The sequence below is a fragment of the Scheffersomyces stipitis genome, chromosome 1 (genome assembly GCF_000209165.1).
Source record: "Scheffersomyces stipitis CBS 6054 chromosome 1, whole genome shotgun sequence".
In the NCBI taxonomy this organism is placed as follows: domain Eukaryota; kingdom Fungi; phylum Ascomycota; class Pichiomycetes; order Serinales; family Debaryomycetaceae; genus Scheffersomyces; species Scheffersomyces stipitis.
Genome location: NC_009068.1, coordinates 2,869,484 through 2,895,876, shown reverse-complemented (window position 1 = coordinate 2,895,876; position 26,393 = coordinate 2,869,484). Strand labels below are relative to the sequence as shown.

Here is a 26,393-nt window from a genome sequence, read left to right as displayed (position 1 = left end):
TCCACGTTCTTTCAGTACTTAGTAGTACCCCAAATTAACCCTCTAACTGTGACTGTGCCCGTGCTCCAGTGAATATGTCATAAGGTCCTCTCAAAAGCCATCGAATCCCAACTCTAACGTCAACTTCTTCTACTCTTCGCTTCGGCATGCCAAGACATTGATAAGGCACTATTGTTCGTGAGAGGCTGATCCATATTCAGGAGCCGTAGAGGATAATGGGGGAATTGTGGAGATATTATTCAATATTAAGATTTGGAATTCTAAATCGCCATAAGGCTTAGGTGAATTAGCTTCAGAATTGGCTTCAGAATTAGGAAGTATCACAATTGCAATTGGATATGGTACTTCGTACAACTCGTGGACACCTCGGAATTGGGAATGTTCGGATGATGTCACAGGGGCCAACCGGTGTTGGTTTACTGGGATCCGGTGGACAAGTATATATATGGGTAGTTTTGCCAGGGGCTTTTAGGCTTTATAGTACAACATAATTAATTGAATTACCATTGGCATCAATTACTTGCTAAGTAGAAGATCCAAGTGAATAGTATCAGATAATTCTTGAATCCAATAGTACAATTGGGAAATATTCAACAGAATTCGCTGAAAATTCGGTTAGAAGTTTAACCATAAATTTACAAGAAAATCAAAAAGTGATATTTAAATCAACAGATATTGCTCCTTTTTAATAGTAATTGCTCAACTTTGTCAATTGATACAGAATGACTTTATCTAAGCATATTGACGCCGAAGTCCTTGAGACGGCACTCTTGAAGAATGCTGTCAAGCTGAAGTTGACCAAAAGAGAAGAATACATCTCTCAGTACGACTCTGAAAAGTTGGTGCCCAAATACGAAATTCCACTGCACTCATCTTCGGGTGAATTGGTCTACAAATACTTGCTGGAAGAATTGACCTTGGACGGCAACCCCACGTTGAACCTTGCCTCGTTTGTAAACACTAGCTGTGACGACACCCAATTGAAGTTAATTACTGACAATATTGTCAAGAACTTGGCCGATAACGACGAATACCCTCTGCTTATCGACTTCCAGCAAAGATGTATTAGCATCTTGTCCAATTTGTGGCATGCTCCAACCAAAGTTGACTCCACGGGTAAAAAGGTAATCAACTCAATTGGAACAGCCACAACCGGCTCTTCTGAGGCTATTATGTTAGCTGGGTTGGCATTGAAGAAGAGATGGCAGGAAAAGAGAAAGGCTGCTGGTAAGCTGACAGAAAATCCCAACATCATCATGGCCAGTGTTGCCCAGGTTGCCTTGGAAAAGTTTGCCCGTTATTTCGACGTCGAGGACAGACTTATTCATGTCAATGAGGAATCGGGTCACCTTATCGATATCTCCAAAATCAAAGAAGCCGTAGATGAAAACACGATCGGGATCTTTGTGATCCTTGGTTCGACTTTCACCGGTGCGTTCGAGCCTGTTGAGCAAATCTCACACTTGCTTGACGAAATTGAGAAGGAAAAGGGTCTTGATGTAAGAATCCATGTCGATGGTGCTTCAGGTGGGTTCGTAGCTCCGTTTGTCTATCCCCACTTAAAGTGGGATTTCCAGATCCCCAGAGTTGATTCCATCAACACTTCTGGTCACAAGTTTGGTTTAACCACTGCTGGCTTGGGCTGGGTCATTTGGAAGGACAGCGAATTGTTGCCCAAGTCTCTCAAGTTCTCTTTAGACTACTTGGGAGGTGTAGAAGAGACGTTTGGTTTGAACTTCTCCAGAGCTGGTTTCCCAGTGGTTCTCCAGTACTACAATTTCTTGACTTTGGGAAAAGAAGGATACTCTAAGATCTTCAACTCTTGTATCTCCAATGCAAGATTGTTGTCCAACATCTTGGAAAAATCTGAGTATTTTGAAGTGTTGTCTGTCATCCACAAGGAAGTGAGTGACGAGAGAGCTGCTCAAGTGTATACCAAGGTTCACCACGTCGATAGCAAACATACCAAGGAAGCTATTCACAACGAGAAGTTTGAACCTGGTTTGCCAGTTGTAGCTTTCAGATTCTCCAAGGAATTGAGAGAAACCTACCCTGAGATTCCCCAGGGTATTTTCTCTACCTTGTTGAGAAACAAGGGCTACATTGTTCCCAACTACCATTTGCCTCCAGATGAAGGAGAAAAGGAAATCTTGAGAGTGGTTGTTCGTCAGTCGCTCAGCTTGAACCTCCTTGAGAAGTTGGTCAAGGACAGCATTGAAGCTGTTGAGTTGTTGATCAAGTCGTGCAAGGATGTCCGTGACGTTATCCACGCTAAACACACTACAGAAGAGGTGGACAAGGGTCTTGTCTACAGCTTGTTGTTGTCCATCTCGTCCGGCGGAGTAGAAGACAAGAAGGAAATCCAGCACGAGCAGCTTAAGCAGGCCAGTGTCAACCCCAAGCACAAGAGAAGGTACAGAGCTACGTGTTAGAGAGTTGTCTAAAAGATATATACGCTGGAATCAAGTGTTTGGTTCTCAAAAGGAGATTTTTCGCAACCATTCTTTTCGCAGTCAGTGCTATTCCAACAAATATAGCAAGACTTTCTTCTTAGTTTCATTTTATAACCAGAAAACTCTCAAGTATGTTTGTACTCAAATTTGCATTTTGCTGTAGGATGCCTTTTTAGTTCACCCGAATGTCCTTATGACAAGGGCTACTTTATTGTGAATAACAATGGCTGTATCTAAATACTGTAGATAACAAATCTAGATGGGTCCATTCCACGACCCCTAACTCTGGAATAAGGGGCGACTGAATCAGGTAATGTGATTCTAGTTCCTTATTTCAGGCTGAAAAAGTAACATGACTTCATTTTGTTGCAGTGAGTGTGGAGAGGTTTTGGCTCTGTGGATCCTCCGTCGTGTATTCCCTTTATATATATAGCATTTCTTCTAGTTGTTGTAGTCTCAGAGTCTCTTCATAATCAAGCCAATAGTCAATCGAGTGTATTTACCCGAGTCTAAAAGAGTCAATTGAGCCCATAATTCATCTTAAGACCGTTACTTGTCGTTAAGTGAGAATATTGAAGGATATTGCCGTTGTCTATAATCCTAATTGTCTAGCTAAAATGCCTTCAAACGAAGAACTCACTACTCATAAAGTGGCCACTATCATATCATTGGTGTTGTCTATATGGGGAAATGCCAAGTATGCTGTTTCCAAGTCTCCTTTTGATCCTGACAGTGGCTTTCTGCCTGGCGATACTCCCTTTTCAGGAAGCTCTATAGTGACATTTGTATTTTGGATCATTTTGTACATTCTCCAGATCACCTATGTCTTCCAGATATTTTTGCCAGATATTGATTCTGGCAGGTTGAACACTACAGTTCTTGTAGGTTGGCACTTCTTCATCTTCAATGCTGGAACCTATTTGTGGAGTGTCCTCTTTGGACTGGGTCACTATTTTTGGAGTGAAGTTGTAGTGCTTATCAACTTTTTCAATATCTTGGTCTTGTACTTTAACCACAGAACCTATTCTATAAAGCCTTTGGGAAATTGGCTCTTGATCCATTTACCTACGTCTGCTTTCCCCTTTTCGTGGTTGTTCTACGCTATTTTCTGGAATGGTGCTGTTTTGTTCAAATCAACAGGTTTAGCTGCCAGGATCATAGCCAACGTTATAGTGTGGGACTTCCTTCTAGTTCCTGGTTTCCTTGTACTTGTATTTGGGGATTGGGGTATTGGTATAAGTTCGTCTATAATCACCTTTGGCTTGGGACTTGGTCAAATCTTCACTAAAGTGATTGCTTTGCAATGGATCTTCTCGTTTGTAATTTCTGGAATTTTGTTGCTCTTGTCAGTCTTTGCTGCTGTGACGGGCACAACGTATGTCCGGACAGAGGTAATCACGGTTGTAGAAACAAACGAATCTGCTCCGCTAATAACAAATAGTAACACTAACAACGACAGTGCCGTTTGAACTGGAAGATTCTACCTACGTTACACTAACGAACACTACTTCTAAGAAAGTAACAATAAAACTAGTTCGGAACCGAAACCCACCGGTCCAGTCAAAATATCGATTTTCTAGGTATAATACATACTATATTGACACAGGCAAATCGCATGAGTCGATAATTCTATAATTATGGTCGTAAGTCATCAAAAGTCATCATTAGCGTACAACGGACAATGCTAACGTGTAAGTAATTGTAATTGTAGAAGGCTCAATGGAATCCAGATTGCAAATAAGCGAACCTAATCTGTATTCTTCTTCTTAAGTGGTTGTACCATCTTTTTGATCATATCCTGACGCAAAAGCTCTGGATGTTTGTTTAAAACTACCGAATTGTAAAGAACAAGATTATCGTGATGGCTGAGAGAACTGAGTGTATCTCTATGTACATTGGTCAAAAACTCTTCGCGAGTCGTGTCCGGGTTACCCAAGCCAATATACTTCGCCTTGAGACGGTTATAGTCGTTGAACTCCTTGACCTTGTCTGCCATTGCTTGGTGTAAATGAAGCAGATTATTTGGAAATTCGCTTTGTAAATGCTTTTAATCTACAGCTAAATGTGTCACATGATTTGTCACGTGAAAATCTGCAATGAAAGTTACTAACAATTCCCGTAGCAGACTACTCTTAAGATGATCTTGAATATTTTCAAGACCAAGCGTATTTTACTAATAGGATACAGAGGAAGATTCTAGATAAACTTTAAACGAAATTATCTGCCATTTCCCCACATTTACAAGTAGTCCTGGCATCCCACTTTAAATGGCTGCGAATCTTAAAACAGGAAATAGAAATTCTTCACCATCTCAAAAGTCAAGGGAAGCGAGAAGACAATAGCATGAGTCCTTCTCCTCCCCTGTTGCTGTGGTTCTCTTGTAGGTGGTTGCCGTGTGTGTAAATGTGTGCAAATGGATCTGGATCTGGATCTGCACTGGTGTTGGACGGCTCGCTTACATATTCCATTTGCGAAAACTAGAGTATGAACGCTACATACGAAAAATTCGCGGAGAAAAACGCACAAAAACTCCGAGATCCAATGCTGACAGCAAATTTGGTCAATCGGAGAGGAACGAAATGAGAACGAAATCAAACGCACGAAAAGCTACGAAGCCTGAAAGTCAAGTCAAGGCTCCCAGCAGCTGGAATGGACGGCTATCTCACTTCACGTGATGCGAATAATATTCTGCGATGATGCCTGAACCGGCGATGTGGGGACAATGTCGTAACTGCAATGTCTCCGCTTGAACCTTGAGGCTCGGCATCCGGCTCGCGCAACAGCTTTAGAATGGTGGTTATAAAACGAGCTGATATGAGGAGAAAGATCGACTGATCGCGATATGTTGTCCAAGAACCGAGAGTTTACTAGGCAAAGGTTTGTGTGGGGTAGTTTAGTGAAGAAGAACACTCAATTGGTTCTCTCCAACCCCTCGGGCTCACAAAAACGGTCGGTAGGCTGCATGTGGGGGCTATTTCCACCGCAAAGAGACAGGAAGTGGCTGGAATGGTCTCCTTGGCTGAGAGAGTACAATTGATGCAACCAAATAGTTGAATCATATAGAACGAAACCTATGCCTTCTTTGCAATGGACTTACTTTCAGAAAGAATTGCAGCCATATTGTCTGTCTGACTTCTGGCTGTGTCTATTCTCGGGCTACTGTTTCTGACTTCAGGCGACAGACACTTCCGTTTCCCGAGCTTTTCGGTCCGCTCATTTTGCGCTCTTTGGTGTCTCCTGCAGACACTACATATGATGAGCGTTAGATGCTGGGGAGAGGAGTCAAAATAATCTACCAACATATGGAGGTCTCTGCGCGATGTGCAGGACGGTGCATTGGTCAGTAAAGTTTAGTAGGGTTAGTTGGGAACCCACATAATATTGTAGGAGCTCCTCTTTTCTCTTTTCTTTTTGTATCCATCTTCGTTTCCATTTCTGACCGATCTAGAGCCTCTAGCTGATAGAAGAGACATCAGGTCATTTGGCTGTATTTCTGCTAGACTATTTGATTAGTATTACCAGTGTATTTAGCTGTCCCAGTGCCTGGCCCGGTTTTATCTAACGTGCCTTGGCCCCAATCCCCCACCGCCTTATTAGTCAAGTACAGAAAAAAAATTCGGTAACTGACAACTTTAATTTATGTGTCTGCTTCTTCTTTCTTAATATTGAAAACAGACGCCGACCCATCCATATATTCAGACACTAGTGTCCGTACTTTCTGGCGCATCCCACCCGTCTATCATTCGCACAACAGACAGACAGTCGGAACCTCCTTGCATATCGCTGTGCAATTATTTCGTCTTTTTTCTAAATCTACATTCTTGACTTTTTTAGGATCTCACGATTAAAAGAAGAACTACTAACTTCTTCTTCCATAAGCTCCAAGATCTACAGCTTATACTTCCCGAATCAACTGTACTGTCGTTTTTGTCTGAATTCCCAATACGAAAACTCACCCAGTGACTCAAAGTGTATTCTTCAATCTGAAAATTGAGCTCTAAAATCTAAGATTTGAAAAATTTCAAAAACTTGAACAGACTATCCAGATTCACATTCTTTCATATTCATCCCTCTTCTTGTACGGTTATCTATCCTACTTGACTGCTGAAGTATTCATTTACGTTGAGGACGACACTTTCCCTTTGTCCAATCAGCAGCCTCTTCCATACTAACTATATGTAATGGCACAAGGAAATAACTCCAATCATAAACAAGCTAAACCTTCCCTCGGCTCCAAGATCTCCTACAAGCCCTCATTGTCAAATTCAGCAGTAAACGAGAAACAACCCCTTGTCGTCTCCAACCTTATTGCTGACACAGATAACTCCTCCATCGAAATCTTCAAGATGTACCAGAACAAGAACTACTTACCCCACAATCAGAGAATCTCCAACATAGCATGGAGAATCCAGAACAAGAAGTTGATGCTGGGTGCCTCCGGAACGGCTCCAGCATCCAACCGTTCAAGCTCTGGCTCTGTTAATGGCATTGCCAAACCCATCCATCGTCTGAATTCAGTGTCTAGTAATCGTTCCAACTCCATCTCAGCCAAGAACTCAGGTCCTGTAACTGTCAATGGATCCAAACGGGATCTGCTTGATAATCTCAACGACCCCAACTTGGACGAATTCGACTACGTAGCCCATATCCGTAGAATCAGCCAGGAAGAATATAACCAGGCTAACATAATGGCGAAGAATAACAACCAAAGTAATAAGCAAAGTGACAGCATCAATAACAACACCACGAACAGTATCACTTCCCCGGATTCAAGCACAAACACTCTTACGTCGCTGAACTCCGCCATCTTTGGAACGATGAAATCTTCAGCTACAACTGCGACAAGCACTTCCAGCAATAAACCACTTGAAGTTTCATTTGCTAACAATAATAATGCTAAGAACATTCCTGGAAATAACAATTTTCTCTCGTCATATATAAATTCTTTGGAATCGACGTTGAAGCTGGACTATAAGCTCAACCAGAATTCCGAGTTCGATACTTCTTTACAATCAAATACGGTGTCCAACTCCACGTCGGTATCTCCACCAAAGTTCAAACAGAGGCAGCCATCGGTCGGTACTGGTATTGGCAAACGAGTATTGCAATGCACCAACTGCCAAACCAAGACGACTCCCTTATGGAGAAAGGCTAACAACGGCGATTTGCTCTGTAACGCCTGTGGATTGTTTTACAAATTACATGGAGTATTGAGGCCATTGAATAATAATTCCGGTTCTGGTTCAAGCACCAATCATATCGCTAACTCCGATCCTATCTCTAATTCTGGCAACAATTCTGGCAATTCCTCTGCCTCGGTGAAAAATCCTAGTGACAAGATCATACTGAATAACAATACCAATCTTTTCAACGGCTTGCAACTGTTGAAGAGCAACTTCTCTCCTTCTTCTGCGCCTAAGTCTAATATCAACACTAGCAACGTCAACCAGAACGATAGGTTTAGCTCTAACGACTTTGACTTGTCCAATTACGACGGTAATAAGTTCTATGATTCTACCAACAAGGATATGGTCAACATGGACAGCTTCCTTGACTTTACTCAACCAGGTACCAACGCTGACAACAATCCTTCTCGCACCAACATCGGTATCAACTCCAACAATGCCAATATCTCTATAAACGCAAATTCAGGATTATCGAGCAGTTTGCCCGTTAACAACTTCCAGAACCATCAGCATACGCCCGTAGGTGGCAACAACGTGGACGAAATAGACAAGCTCTTGAACATCAACTTGTTCCAGTCGGATTCGTTCACGATAGGCAATAAGTCTGGCTCTGGCTTCTACGATTTGGATTCGCAGCCTGGTCAATCTGGCTTAGCTGGAGTTAATGAAGACATGTATGTTGGCGATCAGATGCAACAATCTCATTTGAATGCCAATTTGGATCTCGATTTGATCGATGGCAGTCAGACTAATGGCAATGCTAATGGAAGTGCAGGCTGGAATTGGTTGGACTTCAGTCCACCTCAGAACTAGACGTTTTTTTATGTATGTAATAATGGCCAGGGTATGGAAAGAAAGGAATGGGTGTACTTTATATCTGTGATTATTAGCTGATGCTTGTGAATGAAACAATAGAACAATGAAATTGTGTTTTGTAAGTGTTTAAATGGAAAAGATACATACTTAACTGTAGAACTCTTCTATATGTATACGATAGATCTACGTCTGTTTGTAAAACTCTTTTCATCCATCAATAATCGACGTATAGTATATCAACTACAAAACGACAAAACAATTATGTATCCCTTTTAATATGCGATCTATTCATAGAAGATTACCTGTTTGCCGTCTTTAGAATTAACGATGGCATTGACAAATACCTTTTGGATATTCTCATTTTCCTTGAACTGGATCTTGTTAAGAGGAGTATCAACAATCTTCCCTTGCTTGTAGTATTCAAGAAGAGTTTGAACCGTATCAACCTTCGACTGTGGGTTTTTCTTAGTATTGGCAGTCAACCAGTAGGCAGCAGTGGTGATGTTCTTGAACAACTGAATTCTAGGATCAATGGAAATCTGACCTCCACCAATGACACCAAAAGTGACTAAGAAACCGTCGTGCGATAACGAGTTGGCAAGCTGCGTAACTGCTTCACCACCACCGATAGAGTTCAAAGCCAATCTGACTTTTCCCTTTGGACCAATCAAGGCTGGCAAAGTCTTAGAGAGGAAATCTTCCGCTAAGAACTCAGATTCGGTCAACACTTTAGTAGCGTGAAAGTCCTGCAACTCCTTGATTTCTTCATCTGATTTTCCATCTCTAACAATTGAAATCGTCTTTACATTCTTCAACTTAGCCAATTGGGTAACAAATTTAGATACCAGCGAGTTTCCCGCATTTTGAATAACCCAGTCGTTACCATCATCTGCCCAGTCCTTGACAAATTGATTTAAGAGCTGAAGAGCAGTGGGAGGATTGATAGAAATGGTAGCAGCCTGCTCTACAGATAAGCTGTCGTCGTCATCCGACGAGATCTTGATGAAAGGTTCAGGATCATCAGCCTCGATTGTAGCCAAAGCATAACTTCTCCATGTTCCAAATCCTGGCAACTTTGCAATCAACCAATCACCCTTTTTGAATTTTACATCTGAACCAACTTCAACTACGCGGAAAACACCTTCGTTTCCACCAACATAGAGTGGCTCATCTGGATTCAAGTATTGCGTTCTGGGGATTCTGTATCCTCCAAAAATCTCATGAATATCAGATGGGTTGACAGAATTGGCAAGAGCCTTGAGCACCAACTGGTTGCTCTTCAAGTTGGCAGGATCAATGACGAACTTTGTCTGTTTGAGAACATTGGGAAGATCTTTGCCGAAGTCGGTGAAGGTCACAGCCTGGGCTTGAATGGACATAATGAGAATATAGGAGATTAGTAGAACTCTAGGGAATTGCCAATTGAAAAGACGGTTATTCGATGATTCAATTGAAATATTTCAACGGATTTGTAGTCTGGGGTAAATGCGCAACTTTTATAGGGCTCCACAGTACCGAGGGAGCCACAGAATTGCTGCGAAAGATTGAAGAAAGCCAGCGAAACCACAGAAGACTCGACAAGCAATCAGACACGGACAGAGTTGTAAATGCAGTCAGATTGGGTGTGGCGGAAGCTACATGTCCATAGTTAAGAGTTGAGACTTAGCCGCGTCTATTTCCAAGGTTTGTTGAGCCACTTCAGTTTGTCAGCATATTCTTGCTGATTTCTAAGCAAAAGGTATAGATAAGAACTGAGAACAAACGGCTATTCTGGATACTGTTTCTCTGGAATCTTCCATTCTTAAACTACCCGTACCAGCTTCGTCGGGTACTGAGGATATTTTGGAGCTTTTTCCATTATTTGAAAAAAATTTTGGGACTGCTTATTAAGTATTCACATTTTGAGTGGCTATATCCAATCATCTCCGTTAGGAATTAAGCGGAATTTCAAGGAGAAAGATAATCCCAAACAATACAATTGAGATGTATCCCGGAGAATATGTCGAAACAATATCTGTCAGCAACACGATAGAAGTCTTTGGAATCTATGATTGCCGGCTGTATCGGAGGAACTGGTTGGAATCATATATTCAGGGAGTTTTGTGATGAGGGGTCAGGTTTGATTAGAAATTTCCTTGCCAATTCCAAGCGAGACGTTGCTTCTTGTATCCATAAGTATACAGAATGGCCCTTACCTGTTCAATTCATAAGGTTCAGCAAGAATTTCCCAATCTAGGTGTGTAGAGCAAAATGAGTTAAAGAGAACCATCCACTGCACTCTAATGTATCTTCTATTCGCCAAGATTCATCTATAAACTAAACTGAATTTAGAATAAATCTTATTCGTATTCTTTCGTATCCAGTCCAGGCAGCATCATGCCCTATAATTATATTTCATATTTCATTCTATGAACTTGTACATATTGGAATAAGAGAAGAATCGGTACAACTTGGCTGCGAAAAACTTAATACTCATTTCGATGAAAACGGGAATGTTGGAGATAATCAGAAACAGCCACGTTTGGGCACTAAATATCTTGGAATTAGTGTGGCGATCTAGATTAAGCATGTTTAGGCTATTCTCTCTTTCCAGACATTCGATTTCCTAATATTGTTGAAAATAGCACAGGTCCAGCTAATTATTTTCCGCTTGCACTTCGTCCTTCTGATCCCACATTTTCACTTGTATCCAGCCACATGGATCCCCGAGTGCTCTATCGCTACAGCAGATGCTGTCTAAGCCAGCGACTTCAGATTGTAAATCAGAACAAAGAGCCCTGAGCTAGAGACTTCGAAATACGATTTAAACAGAAAATTTCGCAGGCACATACAAAATCCCGTTCTATTCTACCACCGATTTTGCTACTACGACTTTTCTGCAACCAAGCGGGCAACTGAAAATTAGATACAGCTGCTGGAAACAGGTGTTGCTATTATTTCTGGGGGGTCTTGGATATCTAGAGCAGTTCCTTCTCCAGGCCGGTTCCATACAGCAGAACCCTTAGTAGCTCATCTCTTGAATTCTTGCAACTCTATGCGCAAGGAGTTTATTTTTACGCACGATGCCCAATAATATTGCCCCTTCTTCAAGCGAACTTGCGTCGATTCTTTGTTGCTCAAATCAGGATTCCTCGGGGTCCTCTAAGCCTGGAGCCAGCCCAGGTAATTTCCTAGGGGTTGTTGTACTTTTAGCTCCAGATCATCGAGACAGACCTTGACACCTACTCGGCACTTTGTATGTTTGTCGTGGTCTTGTATTGTTGGTGTGCGTTTGGGTCTGCGTGGGATGTTGGGTGTCTGCATGTATTTTATTTTCCAAAGCATTCAATTTGTTTCCCTGTATCCACTTAATATAAAATCTTGTTTAGACTATTGGGCATGTATATGCATTCCTCGGACGTAGTTCTCTAAATTAAATGCATGGTGCAGGACATTTTGCATTTGCCTCTCTAAACACATTGTAAAATATTCGGATTTGGGTTGCAACTGCTGGGACGCTTTTCACACCGGAAAATTTTTCATACCAAAAGGGACTGGTTTTGTCTAAAAGACTATTGGAGCACTAATTGTCTGAAAAGTGCCAGCACTACAACGCAACAATCAACGAGAAGCGTAGCCTGATCATGAACGTGAAGAAAAGCGTACAATACTCAATACGGCTCTAGAGGGCTGGGTTTATTGGGAATCGTGACCGATGCCATTGTGTTACTGAGGGGCCCTTCTAGCCGGCTCTGTACTATGAACAACTGTCAGAGTCTCACAATGCAAGACACACAATCCACAGTATCGCAGATCAAATTCAGACACCACGAGCCCACAGCAGCTGCGAAAAGCAGACACTAAAATCGAAATGGCTCAGTCTCACAGCTCAGGGTTGTCAAGGTAATGTTCTTATCTCTTGTTGACGTATTCCAAGATGTCTGTCTGTTTGCATCTCTGACAATGTCTGTAATTATGTCTGGAGTATATCTGGAGTCCAGCTATATTTGGAGCCTCAGTCTATTTTTAACTTTAGATGCACTTCTGGCTCAGCAATCTCACGTGCCTACGCAGGAATTGAAAAATATCCAGAATTCGACATAGAAGAGTCTGAAAATGCAGACACGTGACGCACTGAGCCTCTACACATGTTTATGTTCGGTCCCAAAGCGGAGATTGGGGCAATAACCTCCCAAAAGTGTCGAAATCCAAAGGGGTAGATTTCATCAACTCCTCCTCATCTAAAGCCGACAGAAACACGCAGTGGGAAGTGGAATTGGGGAGCATTTCCCCTGACAGACACTACTTTGAGACCTAAACGTAGCCTGAAATGAGAAGACTATGACGTCTGCAAGCGGCTCAAGGAACGTGAACATGAATTTGTAAACCGCAGACAGACTTCCAGAAATCCGTCTAGCCAGACATACATGGAATACCGACAGACTGTCGTATACTGCCAGGTGTCGTTTCTGACAGACACAAATTCCAATGGCATGCCGTATTCCATCCGCCAGTTCCACCTTGATTTACCATCACAAGTTAGGCGAAGCTACATGGTTCACATAAATAGTCGGCACATTAGGTACATTACAGGAAATAATATCACAATTATGTAGTGCAAAAAAAATATCCCTCCTTCCAAAAAAAGCTCAGGATACAAAAAAGAATCTTCATCTCTTCTGTGGATTTCCTAGACTTCTTTATTTAGCTTCTATAATTTAATTATCAACTACTTTCTTCTTGTAGCTGAACATTGAAGGTGGTCGGAGAGCGTCACAGACCTTGAATCGCACCCTCTTGTCTAATCCGATTTTTTGTCTGAAACAAAGTCCAGACTCATTTACTTTTTTCCGTTGTCTAGAGCCTCAGGATTCAGACTTCAAACGAATCTTCTCCAGCAGTACAAAGTGTCTATTCTCAGCAGGAAAATAGCTAAATAACACCAACAGAACGCTGCCAGATTCACTTCCAATCGCATCTCGCAACTTGCAGACACTTGTCTTTTTCTAGTTTTTTTTCTCGTATTCGTCTTCGTTATTAGACTGTCATTCGCTTAAAGAGATCATCAACTTTTGATCCAACCACCAACAACACACAATTCTTATAGATTGTGACTAGAAATTTCTCGCGGGCCATTATCGTCAAAGTGATACATCACCATGGGACTTCTCGACCGTTTCAGATCCGACAAGACGTCGACTTCGGCTTCTTCGAAATACTCGACCGGCAACACGAGGCCTCAGCCTCCGAAGCTAAACGCAAAGCCCAAACAAAGGGCTTCCTATTCAGTTTCCGGTAATGCCTACGCCCAGCAGTTGCAGCCACCCTCGATCCAGACATCCCCACGTATCAACGAACTCAAACACATGCAGAGTCTGAGCTACTCGGGCTCTGACTTTCTGTCGACCAATTCCGACTCGTCGTACACTTCTTCGGATTCGCACAACTACGGAAATAGGAAAGACGTCTACGGTTCGCAGATGGCATCTGCTGCTGCTACCGCTGCTGCATCGGCTGCATCTTCTGGTGCAACTTTCGCCAACAAGAGCCTCGGAAAAAGAGTCAGACCTCAATCGGAGATGATGCCTTCTAGAGCACCCAATCCAGGGCAAGATGGCTCGAAACTGCTTCCTTCGACTCCTCAGCGTGTCAACAAGCGCGAGAGTCTTGGGGGATTTTCCAGCAATGAGGACTTGCCGGTTGTTCCTGTCTTGTCACCGATCACATTCTCTTCGCCCTCGTCCTCTCCTTCGTCCAAACTCCGGAAGAAGGCTCCTCCTCCTGACCCGGAAGTTGTTCTCAAGTCGGTTCAGCATATGACTTTGCATGAAGATGATGATGAAGATGCCACTTTCGATGCTGCTGACAATACCTTTGAAGTAGCCTACACTACAGGTGACCCAGGAGTAAGCCATCCGGTCAGACCTACTGTTAATACATTCCTCGGTTCTGATCAAAGTCAGCAGAACGACTATTATTCGCCAGAGTATCCCGTTTTTGGAAATGTTGCCAGTAACAACTCCAATCCTAATCTAGCACCATTGGCCGCAGCACCAGATTCCGCTTTAGACTCTGGCGAAATCTCAGCCAAGACTGAAGCTACTACTTCGAGCAAGTATGAAACTTCTTCCGAGGTTGGAAATGAGGATGACGAAGAAGAAGACTCAGAGGCAGACGATTCATCCGATAATAACGTTGAGGATGCAGACACTGAGGCATATAATACCAACTTGATGCACCAAGCACCACCTCAGCAACACCCGCAGTACGATCAATGGCGCCAGTACTACGCTGGACTTGCTCAGCAGCAACAGCAGCAGCAGCAGTACATTGCTAACAACAGAGCTTCTATGTATGCTGGTATGCCACCACAACAGCAGTTCTACCCTAATCCAAATATGAACGCTGCGAACATGCAGATGCAAATGATGCAAATGCAGCAGTACATCAACTATTTACAGCAGCTGCAGCAGCAACATCCACAAGTTCCCGGATCTCCAGCAGGATACGGGCCAATGCCAGGGAGTTTGAGCAAGAGACATTCCCAATCTTCGCTCAGCTTCCAACTGACTGGCTCTCTTCCACGGTCGCAGCTGGCAGTTAGCTTAAGAGCTACGCCTTCTCCACCGGACTCAGAAAACAAGGAAAACAGAAACGACTACTTGCAATCATATCGTAAGGTCCGGAAGTCGGAAGGAGATTTACTTCAGGACGACAATGAGCTCGTTTCGAACTCGCGTAGGTCTACTATTAAGTCCAACAGATTCCCATCTGTTCCACAGCTTTCGTCTCGTAGATCCTCTGGTCTCAGCAACTTACGTTACCCAAATGGAAATGCCAGAGTTGCTTCTGTAGACTTGAACTTCAAACCCAAGCAGTATCATGCGTATTACGAGGATGAAGAAGAACAGGACGGAGGAGTAGCACATCGTCTTTCTCAGAAGCCTCAGGCTTCGACCTCGGAAGACCAGGACTTGATGTTGGATAAGGAAGATTTCAGACATATTTCCGATTACAGCAGGTTCTTGTTTGATGACGAAGAGGATGATGAAAATCTCAAGGATGATGAGAACAGACAGTTGCCAACGCCTTCTTCAACTGAAGAGAGCTTGAGCAGGCAGGAATCCAGTGGCCTGACTTCGTCGTTCAACTCCATCCAGAGTGAAGGCAAATTTGTAGTAGGCTCTAGCACTGACAAGAAGGGATCCAAGAATCTGGCCGACTCGAACTCGTCTAGCACGGACATGTTGAGCAAGGGCAGAAGGAAGAAGAGTCCTAGTCCAATAAGAAGCGGCCAGAGTTCTTCAGTAGCAGGGTCTAATTTAATTGGATCTAGCGGAAGCTCTGTAAATGGCTCTGGTGTAGGTATCAACCGAGACTTCATTTCGCCTCCACCTCGTTCTATGCACATGGGAATGGATGGTAACATGGGACCTTCTTTTCAGAACCCCATGTTTAGCCAGAATACGGAGTATGCTGGTAGCATTCATGGTTCTAGAACGAATTTGATGAATGACAAGAGATCTCTGATGATGGTAAGTTCTCCTATAAAGTTCGACATGCATCTGTTCAGCACTTTGCACAGACCCATGATGCCTATGCAGAGACCACCACTGATGATGGGGATGGCTATGCAATCCAGTTCTCCTGTGAAAGTCAGCGACTCCACAATCAACCAAAAGATAGAGAACTTCGTAGCCTTGAGACAGGTGATTGCTGCTGGTAACAAAACTATTGAGTACAGACTCAAATGGGTCCAGATGTTGGTATCAGCAACGAACTACAAGCTCTATGCGTACATTAACATCAAGGGGGATCCAATTTTGCCCGAACAGGTGACCCACAACAAGTCGTTGTTCATCAAGTCGTCTGTCACCCATCTTTTGAAGTTGTTGAAGGAGTTTGAGTCTAGAAAGAGTGACAATGTAGATGTGGAACTCGAAGTTTACTACATCTACGCCAGCTTGCTTCGCCAGGACTACTTGAACTTGTACAACCAGGATTTTGGCATTGGAAAGGATATTCCCCAAGCCATTGCATACTACGAAAAGTGTCTTGAGCTCCATCCTACAGACGGCAAGACTTTGTACAAGTTGGGTGATATCTACGAATACGAGTTTACCGACGAGTTTGACAAGGCTCTTGACTTCTACAAGCGTTCTGGTAAGCTGGGCTATAATCGAGCTATCTACAAGGTAGCTCTCCTTTATTTGAATGTCTCCAGTATTCGTTCCATCAAGTTCTTTAAGTATTTGAAGGATTTGTCCAACATTGAGTTGAAGGACGTTCATCTTGAAGAAGAGGACCAGGAGGAGTTGAGCGAAGTTGTGGGCCTTGCATCTTTCCAAATCGGAAAAATCTATGAAGGTATCTATCCAGGGGACTTGACTCCAGAGGATGAGTTTGTCCAGAGATCATTGGAATTGGCTCCAGTCAACTACGCTAAGAGTTTGTCCTACTACAACAAGTCAGCCAAGTTGAACTGTCTTTTAGCCCAAGTCAAATTGGGTAGTATTTACGAGCTTGGGGAGTTGAACAGAGACAAGAATGCCAACAAGTCCATTCAATGGTACTTGAAGGGTGCCACCTCGCCTTTGTCTTTCAGAAGACATCCTGACGCCATGTTAGGGTTGAGTAGATGGAGTTTAAGTGGAAGTGGAGGCTTGTCCAAACACATTCCTGGACCAAACCCCGAACGTGCTGTGATGTGGTGCGACAGGGCCATCAAGGAGTTCAATACCGCCAGCGCCTTGTTCTTCATGGGCGAGTTGTCGGAAATGGGACTCACCGGATCTAGTGCTGAAGGCTGGTATACCGCAGCATACGAAATGGGCCATGGAGGTGCCGCACAAAAGTTGGGAATTGAATAATAAAATCAAAATCAGGGAGTAAAACAAAAGTGTATACTAGAGTGGTTCAGAAACCGTTAATTAGTCATTTATTTATAGTCATAATCATAATAGCAATGGAGAAGGACTGTAGAAGTACGAGATGTACTTGAAGAGTAACTCAGACGTATTGAAATCGGGGAGATAGTATTATCGAATGAGGTATAGCAATTTCAAAAGAATGTGAAAAACTGATACAAATTCACATTTTTTCAAATTAATAGAAAGACATCTTATATATAGAGAGAGATAAAGACAGGGAGACGGATAAAAAGATAAGAAGTTACACATTGTACCTGAGAAAGTCTGAAAAGCAGATGAAAATTTCGCAGCCTTCCTGCCCAAAGCCTACATGTGGGTGAATCATTTTCACAATCACAATTCCACTCTCCGAAACGGCTAAAGTTTAGATAAGACTCTTTCTGAGAGCGGTGAAGGCTAAACAATAAAAGAATTGTGTTTAACGTGTTGCTGTAGCTTGTTGGATATTCTCATTACTAATTGCATAATTGCTTTCTTCTGCTAGCGTTGAAATATCTTCCGACAAGAGAGCAATTTACCGAGTTATTTGACATAGATACAAACACCTGTTGATCCACATTTCACATTTTCGTATATTCATATTTTCATATCCTTGATCTAGACCAGGTTGCCAAGGTGATTACTAAAAGTTGACATTACAAAAGTTGATATTACCAAAAGTTGATATCAAAAGTTCACAAGACTGATAAGAGTTGTAAAGTGGATAGATCCCATAGAGTTGATTTAAGTCATAAAGTCGATAAAAGTTCATACGGTGTAAAGTCATCAACTAGATAAAAGTCATACAGGTCGTATTTCATTCAGTTTTTTCAGTCATCGATCTGTACATCCATAAAATACAAAACATAAAGAGCTATTGTATGCTAACAAACTACTGTCTCACAGTCATCTAATCACATATAATTCATTTACAGTGGACATGTCTGAGCCCCAGGATATTTCCCATTCTACCAGAAGAAGGTCTATAGCCCTTCTCACCAGACCACCGATGTCTCAATCGCCAGTTCCTGTGCCAGTTGGATCGCCAGGAAACAGAATACAGTCAGCTTCGAACTCGTATGTAGCCAACGCCCCTTTTCTCAGGCCAGATCTGACTTCGCGAGATGAACTTCATCATAACGAAGAAGTTTTAGAGTCACCAGAGTCATCTAAAGAGTCTTCCACTCTCAATTTGCACCTGCAAGTCCGTCTGGCACATATTCTGTCCGAAAACGTCGATAGCAACGACTTTTCAGTCGGAATCGAAGATCCCCGTTTGCTTCTGCTGGTAGCTAGAATTGTTCCTCAGGACCAGGAGATGGATTCAGAGGGAGCAGATATAACCAGGGACTTGTATAAACTCACTCAGGAAGTATCTCGCCCACCTAGCTTGCGTAGAGTTAAGCTGTATTCGTCTTCCATTGAGCTGACATCGCGCGAAAGACGTGAAACTGCCAGCTCCATTAACGTTCCTGGTGGATTCAGAAGAGAATTCATGGTCCAGAAGGCTTTCCACAGCGACCAACTCAGAACAAAGACACCAAACTTCTTGACTAGAAATTTTGTAGAATTCCTCAGCATCTATGGCCACTTTGCCGGAGAAGAATTGGAAGACGAGGAAGACATTGCTTGTCATTATAAAGCATTTAGTCCTGTAAAAGTGGATGAAGAAGCTCCGTTGTTGCTCGGGGCAGCAGAACCTGGTCCAGAATACAACTCTATCAATACTCGTGGAACTGCTACTGATACCAAAGCTTATTTCTTGCTACTCAAGGCTTTTGTAGGAACAGGAGTCTTATTTCTTCCCAAGGCTTTCTCCAATGGTGGTTTGCTCTTCTCGGTCTTGGTCTTACTCTTCTTTGGTGTGTTATCGTTGTGGTGTTACTTGACTTTGGTTTACTCGAAGATTGCCGCAAAGGTGCTGAGTTTCGCCGAATTGGGTCTCAAACTTTACGGAAACTGGCTTCAACGTCTCATTTTGTTTCTGATTGTTATTTCACAAATCGGATTCGTAGCAGCATATATAGTGTTCACACTGGAGAACTTGAGAGCTTTTGTTTCCACTGTTTCTGGTTATGATGTTGGCGACTTTGACATTGTGTGGTTCATCATTTTCCAAGTGATTGTTCTTGTTCCACTTTCACTCATTCGGGACATCACCAAATTGTCGCTTCTGGCTGTGCTTGCTAATTTCTTCATCCTTATAGGGCTTGTTACCATCTTGTACTTCATCTTTTACGAATTGTTGGTAGAAAACCACGGTTCCATGGGTCCCAACATCGAGTTCTTCTTCAACAAGAACGAATTTTCGTTGTTTATTGGTGTCGCTATCTTTGCCTTTGAAGGTATAGGTCTCATCATCCCGATCCAGGAGTCAATGGTGTACCCCAATCACTTCCCCAAAGTGTTATGTCAAGTGATTGCTACCATTTCTCTCATCTTTGTCAGTATGGGAGTTCTTGGTTATACGACTTTTGGCTCTGATATCAAGACAGTAATCATCTTGAACTTGCCCCAGAAGCTGCCTTTGATTGTTCTCATTCAATTGCTCTACTCCTTTGCTATATTGTTGCTGACACCATTGCAACTCTTCCCAGCCATCAGATTACTTGAACTGAAACTCTTCTTCAGGAAAACGGGAAAGAACTCACTTACGGTGAAATGGTTGAAAAACATCTTTAGACTTATCTTTGTCTTGCTTGTTGCCTATGTGGCTTTTGTGGGTGGCCAGAACTTAGATAAGTTTGTCTCTTTTGTTGGATGTTTTGCTTGTATTCCGTTGGTGTATATGTATCCGCCAATCTTACATTTGAAGAGTTGTTGTAATATTGATGACAACATGCTGGAGAAAGAGAAGAGAAAAAGGTTCTGGTTGGGGGTCGCAGACTATGTGCTTGTGGTCATTGGTGCTATAGCAATGGTATACACCACCTACGACATTTTAATCAATTAGCCCTCATCAACTTGAATCATTCCATTAAAGCTTATGATAATCATAATAGTAAAAGTCATTATAATCATATTAATATATTGCATTTTAAATTACACTGGAAACAAGCCTATATGAGTTGCACTGTAGAATTACTCTGTAGAATTACTCTATCTACAAAGTCTGTTTAATTGAATATTCTATTCATATGATCTGCAGCTGTGTTTCAAACTCAGCCCCTCGTCACTGAATCAAATATCTATTCGGTATGTAATTGGAATATTTCATCTTCAGTTAATTATCACCAAATATATCACATAAATACTTTCTAGCCTCGTGAACCGACTTCTGCAACGTTACGTTGGCTTCTGAAATACTGACGTCTACTTGTTTCTTAATGTTGTTGTAGTTGTCAAATACCAATTCCTGCTTCTGTTTGTTGAACTCTGGGAACTGGCTCTTTTCGTAGTTTTCGTAGTTCGACACTATGGTATCAAACGTCTTGGGCATGTAGTGGTTCAATGCAAACCCACCAAATACTAATGGAGTAGCAAATCTTACGGGGAGTGATCTTCTAGAGGCCAAAATGGAACCTGTAAGGGAGATGGTCAAGATATACACCAAATTAGGCAAAACTGGTTCATGAATTGTCAGCTTAACTCCGTTGGAAACCGTCGAAACCTCGTTCAAAAACGCCGTTTTCTGAGTATCTACCTCTGCTCCGTAAATCAGAACTTTGTCGTGTAGCCAGAGTCTCAATTTGTTAGAGTATTGTTCCAAAAACGGAGTTGTTCTCACTCCCATACCTTCTACGAATGAAATATTTCCATGGGCTGATTCCTTTTCCTTCAATGCCGGGGAAATCTCGGCATTAAATCCGGGCTTACTCACCACAAGCTCGTCATCCTCGTAAAAGCTTCTCTTGGCCATTGCTAATTTTGTTATGAAGTGTCTGTTGGTTTTGAGAGGAAGATATTGAACAAGATATTGTATGCATTTATTGAAGATAAAATTCAAGATTATCACGTGATATACTATCCAGCCAATAGAAAGGAAGATGGACGGAAAGTCCAGAATGCCAGGACGAAGGCTATGAAGTCTGGATCGGTCGAATATAACCTATTGTAGATTTGGTATAGAGGTTCTCTCCTATTTTTATATCAGAAAAAGACAGTTTTTGCATTGGTGATAAGAGTCAATTGTTCTTCAAAATAAGATGGCTGCGAAATTTATTCTCAAAAATTTCATTAGACTTTACGAATATCATACAATTACGACTCTTATATACAATATATATATAATATAAATTCGGATTGTTCGAATTCAATACCGATCTACTTTGCACCCTTCCCCGACTCTACATCCTATTTTTATCAATAAAATCAATAAATATATACGAATACTAAAAAAGCAAACAAGCCTCAGGATCAGCCACCACTAGTCAACGTCTTATCAACTACTCCACATAGTGGCCTTGTCCCACTATATAAATACAGTTACAAATTATATTAAGCGTTTTTCAGCATTCCCTATCCCTTTTTCCCAAAGATTCCGCCCTTTTTCTTCAGCAGTCTGTCGGTGAGACTTCTTCTGTTAGACTGCGAGATACCTCCTAGTGGTTTAGCTGAAGTATCAGCTGCAGGCACCGACAACAGCACGCTTTCGTTGATGTTAACGTTGTCGTTGCTGCTGTGGGTCTTGGGCGTATCGTTGGAATTGGTGGAGGAGTTGCTTGAAGCATTGGAACCGTGCAACAAAGGTGGTTGCAAGTAATTCTGCAGTGGATGCTGGTTCATGGGCATCAGCCCGCCGGTGTTATTCACAGCAAGGTTGTTGAACTGGCCGTTGAGAGTGTTGACAGGGCCCGTAGATCTTCTATAGTTGCCTGGTGGTCCCATCGGTCTGTTCTTTTGCGCACCCGGCATCGGCATTCCACCACGACCTCCCATATCCAAGCCATCCAAGTTTCCACTCATCGAGCCGGTACCTAAAGGCATCTGAGAACGACGATTTTGCTTCTTAGCCTTGAATCTCAGTTCAAGCATCGGATCAATGGGTGCAGCATTGTTGAAGCTAGATTGCTGTTGTGGATAATACTGCTGCTGTTGTGGATACTGCTGTGGTTGGTATCCACCTTCAAAGTATCCATTCACGTTGTTAGGAATAGAGCTGACTCTTCTGGGAGGAGCATTGTAGTATCCATTGGGTTGTGGGGGCTGCTGATATCTGGTCAGCATCATCAGGTTAGACCTCAAATTAGGCGGAAGGGCATTCTGCGGCATTCCATTGGGTGGTAATCCATGTGGAGGCTGCTGGTCTATGGGCGACTGCTGATATCCATTGGGAACGTTGTTATACTGGTTATACTTTTGAACATACTGTTGTTGAGCATATTGCTGTTGTGGCCCAAACTGGGTATCGACGTAGAGCTGCTGCTGCTGTTGCTGTTGGTAGTTATGGTCACCAGCAAGAGACTCGCGACGGAGAATCTCCTGCTCGCGTCTTCTTAATTCCATTTCCTTGTCCAAGAGGTGTTTGGGAAGATCTCCATTGACCAACTGGACGTTTCCATTGGCATCTCCAGAGGCGTATGGAGCGTATTGCTGTTGATTTGACGACTCGTTGTTGATAGCTGCTCCATACAAAGCAATATCCGTCAAGTCCGTCAAGCTGTCGGTGCCAGATGGAGAACTGTTGCGGTTCACGGGGCCATTAACGACGCCATTACTATTGCTGTTGCCATTAGTGTTACCATTACCGCTCCCTCCATTATTGTTGTTATTGTTACTGTTACCATTGCCATTGCCGTGAACATTACCACTGCTATTTCCATTAACGGGGTTGGAAGAATCATTCCTCTCAGGCAATGGCTTCTCCTGCAATCGCTGCTGGTTCTGTTCGTATTGTCTTTGATACTGATCATCCAAGTCCTTGAACTTTTGGTTATACTGACCTTCCAACTGTTTCAATTTCTGCTCTTGCTTTGAGAGCAAACTGGCCAAATAAGTTTCCTTATCGTGGATCTGAACCAGTAATGCGACAATAGCGTTTTCATGCTGAGCCTTCTTGTTTTCAGATTCTCTTATAGTGGAGTCTAATGAGCTCTTCTGGGCAGTTCTCTTCTTGATTTCTTCGTCCAATTGGCCGATTGTCTCAAGCTTGTCCTGGTCACCTCCCTTTCTGGCAAAGAAAAGAGAACTACCATTATTAAGCTTGGCGTACTGACACATAGTCGAATACAAGTTCTCCAAATAGGGAGTTCTGATGCCGTGATCGTCCGCTAATAAGATGGGCTGCAAGAGAAGTAAGTCAACGTCCAAGTCATAGTTCTTGTAGAAGTTGTAGAACAAGTTGTTGGAGTTAATGTACTCGCTATTGTTGGATGTTTTTGGAAAAAGAGAAGTCCAGTTTTTCAACAAGTTCTCCTCATTCTCGAATCCTTTCACAAGTTTACAGTCCATTTTCTTGATGATCTTGAACAACTCGTTGATAATACCTGTCACTAGTGGCTTACAAAGAATCTGCGACTCCAACATCTGGGGGAATTCAAATTCGAAGATAATCGACAAAGGGTTGAATATGATACGAGGAATGGCCATTTTCCACTGGTAAGTCATGAACTCCTTCGGATTCAAAGATTTCAAGAGACTAATGTTATTGGCTGAATCTTTCTGGATTGTTTGCAAGAGTTTGTACATTCTTTGAAAATTTGGGTTGGCGTTGATCCTGTTGGAACCCAAAGACGTTCCAAAGTAGATTCTGGTGTCTGAGTTTCTTATAGTGTGTAAGTACCTGTTGTTTCCAACTTGTCTGACGTCACTTTCGTTCATGATCGACATGATACACAAATTGCTCTTCTTGGGAAAGCAAAGCTGAACAAACGGCTCCAAGTTGACAAAACCTGTGGATTCGATCAAGATGATAGAATCGTCTCTCATGTAGGGAGCAAAAGAAGAACAGAGCTTCTGGAAATCTTGAAGAGATGGACTACTCAATACAATAATGTCGTACGACACGGACGATTTACGAGGTATTTCGGCCACAGAGCGATAGCACTGTTGCGGTTTGTAGCCAATGTTGTCTCCAAACGAAGAAGATGTCCAGTAGATAGTGGAGTTAGACAACGTTGAGTTGACCACAGTGACCTCAACCGATTTCGTTTCATGGAGTCGCCATGCATAAAATGCAACGTTGGGATTAACTCCAACAGCAAGAACCTGAACGGCAGACATTATGGTTGTTAAAATTTTAAAATGAGGCTACTGAGGAATTCAGTATTTCGAAGATTCGATAATGTGAAGATTCAAAGATTCAAAGATTCAAAGATCCGAAAACTTGAATTGCACTGGATGGTATTAAGTATTCAGTGATATGAGAAATTTCAGCAATTTGAAAAAGTGGAGTTTTGTATGATTTCAGTATCTTATCGCACAGTCCAACTAACAATAGAAAGTTTTATGAGTTTTTGATATCAAGCCGTCGAGGATCCTTGAGAGTTGATGAACTGGTTCAAATCCAGATGGTTTTATTCAACTTATTTGATCCTTTAAGGTCCTTTCTGAAGATTCAGTCTTCTTAGTCAACTACAGTGAACTTTGTGCGACGGTCTTGTAGATTTAAGTCTGATCCGATATTAGCGAGTGTCTGTTCTGGGAACGTGGATCGGCAGCTTCTAGTATTACTATATTGGTTTCAGTTTGAAGATGTGGAAAACCCAGTAAAATTCTAGTAAATCAAGCGAATCAGTTTCTATCAGAAATCAAATCAGGTCTCGGTCGTATAGAACGAAGGTCTAGACTTGTTTCAGATTTTCGGTGGTTGAGACGTGGCTTCGGGAGAACCTGAGCTAGTTGCAGAAGCCGTTTATACACCTTGTGGACTCAAGCTTGAATGACAAAGTGAAAGAAGAAGATTGTTAAAGGTCAAAAAAGATATAGAAATGTCTGAAATGTCTGAAGTTCCCACACGTAGAGAATATCCCAGTAGCGCGGGTCGAGACAAACATTTTTCGCGAGACCAGGTCCGACAAAAACCGCACCTGAAAACAGTGTGCAAACCCGCGCAACCTGGATTCTGAATAGGAAGGGCGGCCTGACACCACAGGCTCTGTCAGATTTGATGGCGGGCGCGCGACATTTTCACAGCACACCGCCCCGTCCTGGTATTCTGTTCTATATACTGAATCACTTAGACTCGGTATGTATTATATACTCTACACTCTGTTGTGTAATTCTACATGCTTGACACGTAATTCAAAAACACTGTCAAGAGCACTGTCTATTCAGTTTACTTCTATATTCTACTGCTAACAAACTCCAGTTAAAAAAAATTGTTTTAATCACCAATCTCTACGGCGATGGGTCTTTTAGTTGAACAATCTGATCTGGCAATTTTTCTTTCCTCACATTGGTCGAGTAATGGGAACCTTTCTTTTCTAACAAGGCTTTGCTCTTCTGGGTAATTCTCTCACCATCTTTAGGCTATATATAACACATACTGTGCCCTGATCCAACAGTCTTCTCTCAACCGCGATTCATTAATTTATTAATAGACGGCTCACCCCTAGATGATCTTCCTGGGCTTAGTAGAAGGTTGAGCCCACGCTCATACGAACCGAATAATTGTGATGTCGTGGATTTCATTTCTTTATTTACTAGCTGAACCCGTACCTTTGTTGTAAGGCAGAATTCAGCAGTAGGTCCTGAAACTCGAACTTTTCCTCTCTGCAGCCCAAAACGGTACCTCATTCAACAAAATCGATTGGGTTTTTCTGCGTCACACGATTGGATTTGTCCGTACTTTCCGATAATGGTTGGATCTTGGTCTTTCGGGGCCTTTTCTCTTCGAAGCTTTCTCTCGAAGAGCCGATCAGGTCAAAGAGATTATTAGATTCACACAAACGCAGAACTCTGTATAATCGTTTGTTCATCCCTGTGTTTTATTATTTTAGATTATTCCTCTCCTTTTTCCACGTATCTCATTTTCTATATATGAATCCCATTTGGTTGGTCATTGTTTGTCCTCCTAGGCATCAATGCTCTTGTTCCAACTCTCCTCATAATTCATTATTCTTTTCTCACTTTGCTCATATACTCTTTCCTATTCAGGAAATATTCTCATC

The 26,393-nt window shown here is 42.3% G+C and overlaps 8 protein-coding genes across 8 annotated transcripts; 5 read left to right on the top strand and 3 right to left on the bottom strand. All coding sequences in view use genetic code 12, as the record gives it.

Moving 5' to 3' along the window:
* Positions 1 to 722: 722 nt before the first annotated feature.
* On the top strand, positions 723 to 2,432 carry DCE1 (Glutamate decarboxylase (GAD) (ERT D1); the record flags this gene model as incomplete). The annotated part of the gene is made up of 1 exon (XM_001387082.1): positions 723 to 2,432. The coding sequence occupies one exon, from the start codon at positions 723 to 725 to the stop codon at positions 2,430 to 2,432; it is 1,710 nt and encodes a 569-aa protein (XP_001387119.2).
* A 638-nt stretch (positions 2,433 to 3,070) lies between these two features.
* On the top strand, positions 3,071 to 3,823 carry PICST_53441 (predicted protein; the record flags this gene model as incomplete). Its single annotated transcript, XM_001387081.1, has 1 exon — positions 3,071 to 3,823. A coding segment is annotated over one exon (753 nt), but the record flags the coding sequence as incomplete, so codon positions are not given.
* A 2,811-nt stretch (positions 3,824 to 6,634) lies between these two features.
* On the top strand, positions 6,635 to 8,452 carry GLN32 (zinc finger transcription factor; the record flags this gene model as incomplete). The annotated part of the gene is made up of 1 exon (XM_001387080.1): positions 6,635 to 8,452. The coding sequence occupies one exon, from the start codon at positions 6,635 to 6,637 to the stop codon at positions 8,450 to 8,452; it is 1,818 nt and encodes a 605-aa protein (XP_001387117.2).
* A 287-nt stretch (positions 8,453 to 8,739) lies between these two features.
* On the bottom strand, positions 8,740 to 9,834 carry ETR1 (mitochondrial 2-enoyl thioester reductase; the record flags this gene model as incomplete). Its single annotated transcript, XM_001386849.1, has 1 exon — positions 8,740 to 9,834. The coding sequence occupies one exon, from the start codon at positions 9,832 to 9,834 to the stop codon at positions 8,740 to 8,742; it is 1,095 nt and encodes a 364-aa protein (XP_001386886.2).
* Positions 9,835 to 13,593: 3,759 nt separating this feature from the next.
* On the top strand, positions 13,594 to 17,341 carry PICST_66657 (hypothetical protein; the record flags this gene model as incomplete). Its single annotated transcript, XM_001387079.1, has 1 exon — positions 13,594 to 17,341. The coding sequence occupies one exon, from the start codon at positions 13,594 to 13,596 to the stop codon at positions 17,302 to 17,304; it is 3,711 nt and encodes a 1,236-aa protein (XP_001387116.2).
* A 455-nt stretch (positions 17,342 to 17,796) lies between these two features.
* Positions 17,797 to 20,387, top strand: PICST_81023 (vacuolar amino acid transporter 4). Its single transcript, XM_001387078.1, has one exon. It carries the CDS (start codon positions 18,284 to 18,286, stop codon positions 20,294 to 20,296), a length of 2,013 nt encoding a protein of 670 aa, XP_001387115.2. The 5' UTR covers positions 17,797 to 18,283; the 3' UTR covers positions 20,297 to 20,387.
* Positions 20,388 to 20,465: 78 nt separating this feature from the next.
* PICST_66655 (predicted protein) lies at positions 20,466 to 21,206 on the bottom strand. The gene has a single exon (XM_001386848.1). It carries the CDS (start codon positions 21,200 to 21,202, stop codon positions 20,567 to 20,569), a length of 636 nt encoding a protein of 211 aa, XP_001386885.2. The 5' UTR covers positions 21,203 to 21,206; the 3' UTR covers positions 20,466 to 20,566.
* Positions 21,207 to 21,644: 438 nt separating this feature from the next.
* Positions 21,645 to 25,149, bottom strand: PICST_66654 (predicted protein). Its single transcript, XM_001386847.1, has 2 exons — positions 22,837 to 25,149; positions 21,645 to 22,716 (listed from the first exon to the last, which is right to left on the bottom strand). Exons 1-2 carry the CDS (start codon positions 24,502 to 24,504, stop codon positions 21,802 to 21,804), a joined length of 2,583 nt encoding a protein of 860 aa, XP_001386884.2. The 5' UTR covers positions 24,505 to 25,149; the 3' UTR covers positions 21,645 to 21,801.
* Positions 25,150 to 26,393: the final 1,244 nt, after the last annotated feature.